The sequence below is a fragment of the Curcuma longa genome, unplaced genomic scaffold, assembly GCF_044706935.1.
Source record: "Curcuma longa cultivar G26 ecotype Majalengka, Jawa Barat unplaced genomic scaffold, ITB_CL_G26_1.1 contig_27199, whole genome shotgun sequence".
Classification (NCBI taxonomy): domain Eukaryota; kingdom Viridiplantae; phylum Streptophyta; class Magnoliopsida; order Zingiberales; family Zingiberaceae; genus Curcuma; species Curcuma longa.
Genome location: NW_027433348.1, coordinates 1,723 through 12,420, shown reverse-complemented (window position 1 = coordinate 12,420; position 10,698 = coordinate 1,723). Strand labels below are relative to the sequence as shown.

General features: G+C 39.7%; 2 protein-coding genes across 2 annotated transcripts; one reads left to right on the top strand and one right to left on the bottom strand.

The window, feature by feature from the left end:
* Positions 1 to 2,747: 2,747 nt before the first annotated feature.
* LOC141818990 (uncharacterized) lies at positions 2,748 to 4,764 on the top strand. Its single transcript, XM_074706380.1, has 3 exons — positions 2,748 to 2,973; positions 3,833 to 4,094; positions 4,173 to 4,764. Exons 2-3 carry the CDS (start codon positions 4,014 to 4,016, stop codon positions 4,686 to 4,688), a joined length of 597 nt encoding a protein of 198 aa, XP_074562481.1. The 5' UTR covers positions 2,748 to 2,973; positions 3,833 to 4,013; the 3' UTR covers positions 4,689 to 4,764.
* A 2,223-nt stretch (positions 4,765 to 6,987) lies between these two features.
* LOC141818989 (uncharacterized) lies at positions 6,988 to 9,396 on the bottom strand. Its single transcript, XM_074706379.1, has 3 exons — positions 8,831 to 9,396; positions 8,110 to 8,457; positions 6,988 to 8,012 (listed from the first exon to the last, which is right to left on the bottom strand). Exons 1-3 carry the CDS (start codon positions 9,263 to 9,265, stop codon positions 7,404 to 7,406), a joined length of 1,392 nt encoding a protein of 463 aa, XP_074562480.1. The 5' UTR covers positions 9,266 to 9,396; the 3' UTR covers positions 6,988 to 7,403.
* Between the last annotated feature and the right edge of the window lie 1,302 nt (positions 9,397 to 10,698).

Below are 10,698 nucleotides of genomic sequence, written 5' to 3'. Positions count from 1 at the left end.
ATGTATAAATACTTTTTTAATTTTTATCCAACCTTGTTTTCTTTAGAGCTGATCATAGGTTTGGAATTGATGGTTCAAGGGTTTAAAACCGATGATTTAGAATTGTCAGTTTGACTGTTTAATATCGACCCTTAACCTTAACTGTTTAAGACAGTTACTGTTCACGATTCAAAATTGTCTATCTATAATTTAGTTCATAATTCATGACAGTTTAAAATTATTATTATTATTTAAAATATATAATAAAATAAATTATAATTGTGTATAAAATAAAAATCCAATGGTCAAAATCGTGTCCAATGATCATTGACTCAATTACGAATTTAGTTTATATATCACATACGTTATATCGTTTAATTAATTTTATATCTTCAATGATAGTTTTTATTATATATATAATTTTATTATTAAACATATTATATTCTTTAATTTATTATTGGATATATCATACAAATTAAATAATTATTATAAATTTAATATTAAATAAATAAATAAAATTATTAAATAATTAAGAGAGTTAAATAAGATTAATAAATTTAATGAGTTAAAGGTAGAATAGTCTCACGAGATAAATAAATTATAAAATTAATTTTAATAAAAAGATAGAATAATCCCACCTAAATTGAAAAATTAATTTTAATAGAAAAAAAGTAGATTAATTAATATTCCATCAGACTATTAATATTATAAATATTATTAAATAAAAATATATAGTTAAAAAGCCTAAATAGAATTTTAAAAAATTAAAAAAATTTTAATGAATCAATGGTTAACCAATTGAATAGTTAGATCAACAGATAATCGATCCATTGACCCGGTTTTAAGTTTAAGTTGAATCTGATTCGAATCCAACTGGGTCTATTTTATTTGTATGTCAACTGAGCATAGGCCATGCGGCTCAGAGAGGGCCATCAAACGCATCCAATATCAAACGCTCAGGGACTCATTATTGCGTATTCTGACGCATCATCAATATTAATCAAATAATTAATCAGCTCAGGTACGAAAATCATTATTGCGTATTCTGACGCACAGAATAATTAATTAAAAAGCTTTAGCCCTTCAGTTCATCATTAATGATTAATCCTCTAAATAATTAATTAAAAAGCTCTTGCCCTTTTGTGACGGGAATATATTGTGACAAATAATTAATTAAAAAGATTCACCATCCTCTAAATTTAGGCGGCAAGAACTGGATCAACATCATCAAGGGGGGCAATGCGTGCTGTGACTGCATGGGGAGCGAAAGATGCATAAAGACAAAGCGTCGACGTGCTTCTCGAAAGCTTTTACTCTGAATTTAACGAGCATGGGCTTGTAAATTAGCAGGCATGTTCTCGTCTAATGATGTTTATCTTCTAACACGCATACTGCTGTCTCTCATGCTTCCTTGTAACATGTGTCTCATTAATTTGAAGGAAAGAATTAATGATTTAGAATTTATTGTACGAGTTTCAGGCTTCAAAAGGTTGCTTTAATTTGCTCCTCGAACAGAAGCCATCATGAAGAAGACATGCAATTGCTTGTCTGTTGATCTCTGCTTTCTATAGAAACTTTTCAGAGAGGTATTAGTTGAGTTCTAGTTAGTATTAATGCTGAGACTGTATAGTGAGTGCTTCATGGATTGATGGAACTATGTAAAGAAGCCTCTGCTTTTGAAGAGAAAGAGAAGAGAAGAGCTGAGCTGAGCTGAGCTGCTGCTGCTTTTGAGAAGGCCCAAGGTCACCAAGGCGGTGACCGTACGCGTCTGCTTCTCCTCTCACCGGCAACGCGTGCTCCAATGTCGGCCTCTTTGAGCATGACCTCACCATGTGCTCCACTAAAGGGCTGATATCAGCCACAACACAGCACTCCTTTGCCCACGGCCATCATATGGCCTCTGTCCTCGTTGCCCTGGACACCTTTATCAGTGTACACTCCCGAGGACACGCCCCCAAAAAAACTGTGCCTTTGCTCCACCCATTGAGATGGATTGAGGCCGGGAATTGTTAACTGCGGTTGCTTGTTTTCAGTGACTTTGCTTCCGTTTTAATCCACTGACTCGCTTTCAGTGCTGTTTTCTCTGCAGATTAGGTGTTTGAGAGAATGCCGCATGGCTCTTTTGCATGCTTGGGTCCAGCACAAGACTGCTTCTCTCGTCATCATCTTGGTTTGTTTGGATCATAATATTTTAGCCTATTCTTCATGCGGTCACCGTTGCTCGGTCAAATCCGTTTGCATAGCCATCATTGGCACAATTAAAATAGCATCATGAACTGCTCAGGCCTCTTCAGCCCTATTCCATGGTAAAGAATCTATCTAGTTCATCTCCTTCCAAAATTTGAATGGAATTATGGAAACATCATTAAGTGGAACAGAAGTCGTGGTTTTATGATCAGGAAGTGCTTGATCATTTAATATTTAAAAAAGGAATCTGATATAAGAAAATGAGTGGTAGAATGACCAACTTCAAAGTCATACACCATCCTCTTATTCTGCTGATATTTGTAAAGTTGTAATCTTGCCTGTTGGCCATTAAATGCATGACTGTTCATATTCTCTAAAATCCAGATCTGTCACATTTTAACAATAGGATAATGACAAATTTAGGCACAGGACATTTGTAGACTCAGACAATTGTCTGTGATCGTAGATCCTAATGCACATGTGACGCTGGTTAGCACAGCATGTTTTCTCCAATGCAGTAACAACAAGCCTTCTTATTTTAGTGTTCTGTCCTTTGTAGCCATTGTCTGGTGCATCTTTTATCTCATGCTCCTGAATGATAATAAATTATTCAGTTGAGAGGCTGCCAAGAAAACCTTAAATGCTTCATGCCTTAGCAGATTGGGGTGGAAGGGAAGCGCTGCTTGGTCCAAAAGAACACTGGCCTAAGGGAGATAAGAGCAGAGAAGGGCCAGAGTTCCTCACTGAAGCATACCCATTGTTTCTGCCTCATCATAGCACAATCTATCTGCTGATAGATAGTCACAGGTCAGGGTCCATATCAGCTCCACCTGAGTTCTCCTCTTTTGTCAGTCATCAGCTCTAGCTATCCCCCCCTTTGATTGCATCCAGGGCTGTTGAATTTTGAAGCAGTAAGGAATTTTCTGCATTCAGAGACAGTTCCTGCTTTGGGGGTGTAGAAGCATATGCTTCTGTGAACCTCCTGAGACTTTTATGCTCTTTGAATTCTCGAGCTCTAGTTGAGTATTAAATTTTGCTCAAGGCAAGGCAAGGCAAGGGCAGGGTAGAAATCAAGCTGATTTATGTCGTTTTTCCACTTTGATATATTCTTTTCTAAGCTTCCTCATTCATGTTGCTCAGTTGCCTTTGCTTATTGCAAATTCTTGTACTACCACACAGTGAAATAGAACAGAATCTTACCTCACAAAGAAGCAACCACAAGTGAATCATCGAATGCATTTTCATCTCTATGAATTAAAATAATTGCAGGGTAGTGTTTTAGTTCAGTTGTATGTATAGTCAGAAACCCAGTCAATTTTGTTACAGAAATAATAGGTCAACCCTTTCCATTAAACATGAGAAACAATCATTCACTTCTTTTCTTTTGTTGTCGAATTAGTCAATTGTTTCTTATTAGAGGAAATCATATCGTGACATCGAATTGCATGAAGGTGGTATTTAAATTTGATCTTGAAGCTTAGTGGTTGTTTAAGATATCCATATGGATCTCAATCAATGGATCTTATTAATATGTACAGCATCTGGAAATGTACAGTAAGGGCTGTGAATTTGAGGCATCTGATGAAAGTCCATCACATCGAGCCATAGATTCCTTACAAAAAATCAACCAATAATGGTGCATAATGTGGAATCTGGATATGTGCAGGGATCAGTCCAAACCCTGATGCTGATAGATTTTTAGCATAATTGGAGTGAAATGTGAAGCAACAACATCCGCACCATCGACAAATTGCTAGAGAGAGAAAAGGATAGCCAAACTCTCAGTTTCTTTCCCTGCAGTTTCAAGAGGAGCTTGTTGGTAGTCCAATCTATTTCTGTAAACGATCATGGAGATGTTCCTGAGGAAGTATGATAGAGAATGCATGAAGATGATGATGATGAAGCATGAAGAGACTTTCAGGCACCAGGTTTTGATTCTCTTCTCCTCCTCCATAGATTTAACTTAACCAAGCACGCAGGTTGAATTTGGTTTGCTCCTCTATCAGGTCCATGAACTCCATCGGCTGTATAGAGTTCAGAAGCTACTAATGAGAGACGTCAAGGACGATGAGCTGAAGTCACAGAGGTTCACCAATTCCACTCACTCTAACCAGCTTGGTGAACCAAGGAATGTCTCCGGCTCATTCCTACTTAGCCACAAGGAACTTAGGCTACCGCACGGGCAGCGGGTGCTTAATCTTGAACTTCCAGCTGATCAGTACATAGAAAGAGCTGAAGAAGACGGAGGCGGCATAGAGCTGGCACTGACTATAGGAAACAGCTGGAGGAAGGGAGATGAGGTATCTTTCACTTCTGATGAGGCAGCAAGCTTTTCCTCGTCGTCAACTGAGACTGGAGGGTTGAAATTAAGCGGGAATGGATGGGAGCTGCAGGGGATGGAAGAAGGAAACTTTTGCTATGACAGCAATAGGAAGAATGGATATGAGATGGAAGGAGTGAGAGAGGAAAGTCTGAAGCAGCCTTCTTGGCACATCCAGTGCTTGGGTCTCAAGATGGCTTGATCATGTCAGTAACTTCAGGAGTGTGTGTTTGTTTCTAGTTTGGCAGTGAATGGAAAGCATTTCTTTTCTTAGATAATATAGTTTGATGCAGGTCAACACAACCATCCTGTCCAGAGTATTTTTCAAGTGTACCACCAAAATGATAGTAACTAATGCAACTAGAAGTGAGCTAACAACCACAACTTATTTGCATCAAGTGGGATTCACCAAAATATAGTGACTTCTGAGGGTCAATAAAGGAAATAAGATAAGTGAACAGCAAACTATGAAGGTAGATAAAGATTTAAGTATTAACTGTGATGAGCTAATCTTTGTGTTGTTCAAGTTTATTTGATAGGGTAACCGAGTTAAACTAAATCAAACCTAAAATAAACCATGTTGATGGTTGTTCAAGTTTGGTTTGATTTTTTTTTTATGAACTTGAGCTTGGTTCAAGTTTGGCTTGAGCTTGATTTTTTAGATGAGTTTGTTTTTAATTGTTTGAATTTTTTACATTTTAAAGCTTGTTTGGTTGGTTATTGAATTTGAAATTATAAACTTGTGTGTTTGTTTTGAGAGTTTGTTTGTCTATTTATAAATTTGATAAAAACTTTGTTGATAAACATGGTTCATAAACTTTGTTCGTGAACATTGTTCACGAACAATTCATAATTTTTATTTATGAATATTAACGAGCTGAATACATATGTATTCAAACTTATTCATCTAGTATAATAAGTTGTTCATATAGGGTTAAGTCTACATGGGTGGGCTTAATCAAGTTCACATGGGTGGATTTGAATTTCCATAAGGTGGGTTCACACTTGATTAACACACACATAATTAATTATCATTTAGAAAATTAATCTAATGCTTGTAGCATGAAGGGGAGGTTTATATAAAAGAATGTGGATTAAATGTGTGGATCTAATAACCCGGTTTATTAACATTAATGAATTGTTACCAGGTTATGCACTTTATGGTGGACGGCTCTTGCAAGATAGGCTTGGTATAAGAAGAGAAAACTTCATCTGATTTTGACATCTTGATTTTGGTCGTCTTCTTCCTTGGACTCTTCCCCATTGAGACAAGACCAAGATACAGATTGTTATCCAATCCCTGCAGAAGACTTCCACTACGTTGTAGAAATTCTTTCGACAAGAAGTAAGAATCAATGGCTCTTGTGTTGGATTCATATTAGTCTTCGCTTGCCCTTGACATTCAATTTTCAGTTTTGTAGCCTTATTGATGATGATAAGCTTGATCCCATATTTGATGTATCATAAATTAAGTTCGATGTATCGTATTGCTATTGCTTTCAGTTTAAGCTTGTTCTTTTAATTGACATTTTATATATTGAACAAACATAAATAAACTCTTACCAAATCGAACATTAATTTTATTAAAGATTGACGTGAAGGAGCTCTTACAAATGGTGCAAGTGTAAGCATTATTCAGTGATAGAGATTGAGGTGAAGGAGGATTCAATGGTAGAGATCATGATAGAGGTAATTCAAGATGATATCAAGAACTAAAGTCAGTGCTGATGAAGAAAAGTGTTAAAAATTATCACCAACTCATGCATACATTTGGACTTTTCCATAGCTTTCCATGATTTTCCAAATTCTTCTAGAATTTTGTAAGCTTCGCAAGGTCTTAGAACACTTGAGAGTATCATAAAATCACCTAGGTATTCCTAGTAGGCAAAGGAAAAAAAATCTCCGAGACAATGCGCACAGCTTAGTCTTACAACCTACCTTCATTAACATCATTTGCATATATAGCGTAAGACATTGCATGGAATTTCTTTGCATCAGGAAGTTTCTTAAGGTCTTTGCTTGCCATGTCTTGCCCATATCTTTCACTCCAACTTTCTCGACAAGTATTGATCGGAGTTTGCGTAGACGAGGCATCCAAGGCTGTGCACTTAACTTCTATCCTTAACAAAAGGCTGAGGACATGGTAACTGTTCTCCTTTCTTTTCCAATATGTTTTTAACTTTCTGGTGATGCATCAAGTAACCTGACCGATCCCAAAAACATGCCCTTTGTTTTTCTGAAAGACCCTCCAGTCTGGATTAGGTTTTCTGTCCCCATTTGCCAGGTCCTGTGCAATTTCGTTTTATACACGAAGTGGAGCATGCATGACATGGCAGTTAGATTAGATATGCTTGTTTTAAAGATTTCGAGGGACCAGAGCACATCATGTCTCGTGGAAACGACAACACTAAGCCATGCAGATCATCTGGGAGAAAACCTCAAAGCATCGATCGGATTCATCATGTTTGCTTCTTCCTCCTCCTTGGTGGAGGGGCATCAAATCTAATATATCTTGCAACAGGACACACTGAACATTAGATCCTCACTCATTGTGTCTGTCTGCTCTCCTCGAACGACCACATGGACCCACAGGAACCAAAAGAGAAAAGGCATCAATGGGCGATCGATGAGGAGGAAGCTTCTGTGTGTCCATGAAGTAAAGGCAGTGCATGTATGTGACAGTGGAGAAGAAGTTTGGTTTACATCAACTTTTGTGTCACGAGCAACGATGGCAGCGTTGAAGCATATAAAAAGAGAAAAGACTCGAGCTGATGATAGTTATGAACAATTATGCCCATATTTACAGAGGATGAATTCATTAGCAGACACCAAATCCATCAATTCCATCTTTCTGGGAGTCAGTTTGAGAAAAAGAACTGTCTATGAACAATTTCAGTTTGGCATCAGACCTCTCTCTCTACAAGATGTTGTCATCATCAACATCGTGAGGCTTCTCAAGCGCTGCAACCTTGGACTTATTACTTCCTGTCACAGTGCCTCTTCCCCTCTCCGATTGCGGCAGCTCACAGGCTTCGCTGACTGTTCCAGGTTTTACATCAGCTGGAGGGATGAAACAGTCAATAGAGAGGCCGGGAACGTTGAATGCCACTTCATCGATCGTCCATTCCTCCTCCATTCTAGTCTTGCTGTGGCTCATCGCCACTTCACCAAATCGGAAAAGATTGACGACTGAACGTCCTGAGTGTGCAATCATCATGCCTTCGATCGGGCGATAGTCATCGACAGAGGAGTTAATGGAGGTCTCCCAGTACACAGCATCGCCTCCGGCGCTCGACTGAATTCGAGTCAGATGTGAGTCCTCCAGTTGCGTGAGAAGCCCAGTCTTTTGGCTGAAGTAGCCAAACAAGACATGCCTGATGATCTCTGCAGGGCATTCACTCCTAGCATTCAGTGACTGTGGATCCGCACAGAGCTTGAGGATGAAACAGTCCTCTCCATTAACGTTCCTCTCGCCGATGCACTGTGCGTCGGAAAACATGTTCGCTGTGGTCAATGGATCAAGTCCCTACAGCGTTAATTAGCTTCGATAAGAATTGAATTTTATCTAACAATGAAATTAGAGCAGACGACAGAGTTGAGCTGAGCATGGGGAAGTTTTTTGCCTGCAAAGCTCGACGAAGTGGTCGAACAGGGCCCTTGGCGGCATGGGCACCGAGCCAGGGAGTGTGACGCCAGACAAGCTTGCCGTCGCAACCGGCACGGACCTTGCTGCCACCGACAGCCAATTCAACGTACCACATCTCGGGCGCCATCTGCCAGAGGACAAATCCACCGGACTCGGCGTCCTTTGTTGCGCTCCGGCTCTTGACGACCCCAGTGGCCGTCTCAAACTCCGACACTACCATCTTCACCTTCCCCATGGCATATGCATTCCTGATGGAGCTCAATAGGTTTAGGCCTCCTGAAGCTGCCGTGTACTGCTGCAGTATGTACTGAGCCGAAGATGTTTCCTACCACAATAGATAATTTGAAGAAAAATCAACAAATTTGTGCAGCATCTACCCAAATTGAAGAACTGATTCGATCACATATGAAAACGAAGATTAGTTGATGGAGGACAGATGCATGGATTGAGGGGATTGCAACACATAATAGTATTAAATCTCAGATTCTCGGAAATCCCATCAATTTCCGGCATAAAACAATGGAGGGATAAATGCACCGGTCATAGCCCTGATTGAAGCATTCGTGTAATATCTGGAATTCCACAAAAAAATTGTAAATTGATCATGTTTCCGCCAACCACATGGGAGGCAGAGGCTTACGAGGAAAAGCCGGCATCAATAATCAAACAATACTGAAGTAGGAGAGGAGGATGCTCACAATGGGAGTGTCTTTTAGGCGGAGGTGCAGGAGAGGATTGGCGGGCGAGACGTGGACGGGGGCTAACGGCGCCCCCATGACACCGAGGAGGAGGCGGAGATCCGAGCGACCGCAGGCTCCCGCAGAGACAGACGGCGCCCGGTGGAGCCGATCCTTCACCCATTGCCCCCACCCCTCTTTCCCCGGATCCTCGCCGTCGCCCTCTGGCCCCTCCGCCAGAGGCGCCAGAATCCCCGACGCCGGCACCAGTAGCTCTGCCGGCAACCCCCGCGGCGGCCGGCGCTTCCACCGCTTCGGATGCAGCAGATCTGCAGCGAAAGGCGAGTGGTTCCGATGCGGACTCTCCGACCTCGACCTCGACCTCGACCTCGCCGGCGACAACCCCCGCGCAATCTCCCCTCGAAAAGCCGAGAAGAACCCTAGCTTCTTCTCCATTCCCACTGCAAACCACAACTCTAACCCTAAAAGCGACCGCAAAGAAACGAAGGCAAAGGCGAAGCTTAGAGAGGAGAAGGGCTCAGAAACCTCCAAACTTACGAAACCACGAAACGAAGAAGAAGGAGGAGGAGGAGGAGGAGGAGGCGAGAGCTAAAATGTTAACATTCTCACGCAGAGGGGTCAAGGAGCGAAAAAGCAGAGTGAGAGAGTGCCGCGGAGGAGACGAAGAAGATGAAGGAGCGAAGCCGAAAAGAAAGCATGACACCGTTCGAGGTGGTGGGAACAGGACGTGGTGGTGGAATAAAGGAAAAGCCAGGGCTAAAATTAAAAAGCGACAACAGGGACCAATATAAAATAAAATAAAAATAAAATTCAGAAAGCAAAAGCGACAACCTACAGCAGTCAATAAGGTTAAGGAAGAGAGAGAGAGAGAGGGCGAGCTGGTCACCGCCTTGCACTGGTCACCGCCAAACTTTGGAGGTGAGCTCACCGAAAACTCACGTGGCTATCACGCCTGAGGAAAGCGCCGGAGACGTCGCCGTCCGGTGGGCGATCCAACGGCGGAAAGGCGGCTGAGGGAGCGAGAAGGTTCGATGAAACTGATCCGGGCATTCGTCACGTCTCCATCGATCCATTGATCATTCCATGTGCCGAGGTCTCGATCCGCATCGTTACGCCGTCGCTCTGATCACGATTGACGAGCAGAGGAGGAATCTATTAAAGTACAATTTATTCACGCTTAAAAATTAAATTTTAAAATATTTATCTCATTTAAAATATTTTAAAACTAATCATTTTAATTAGTTGAAGAAGGAGAAGATCGTTTGCATAGAAATTTGTTCATTACCTTGCATTGCATGAGGATTATTATTGGATTCTTCGATGTATGATTTTCGACTAGAATAAATATATATTTTATTTGATAGAAAAAACTAGAGCAGTAAATAAGCTAAATCAAGTTAAATTTTATAATATTTAAACTTATTTAACAAGGTAATTAAGTTAAATCGAATTTAAAATGGATCAAACGTTTAAAATGATTATTCAAATTTAATTTAATTCTTTTTTTATAAATTTGAGCTTGATTTAAGTTTAGCTTGAGCTTGATCCGTTTAGAGGTTATCAAACTCTCAATTCAAGCTTATTGATTATTTAAAATTTTTACATTTTAAATTTATTTAGTTGATTATTAAACTTGATTTTTATATTTTTTTAACTTATTTGATTGATTATTGAACTTAATAATATAAATTTTTTTATTTATTTTAAAAAAATTTCTTTATTTAGTAGGTTGATAAAAGTTTTATTGATAAACATAGTTCACAAATATTATTTATGAATGTTGTTCATGAATATTATTCATGAATGTTATTCACAAATACTAATGAACTGAACACATATGTGTTCAAATTTATTTATTTAATTTAATA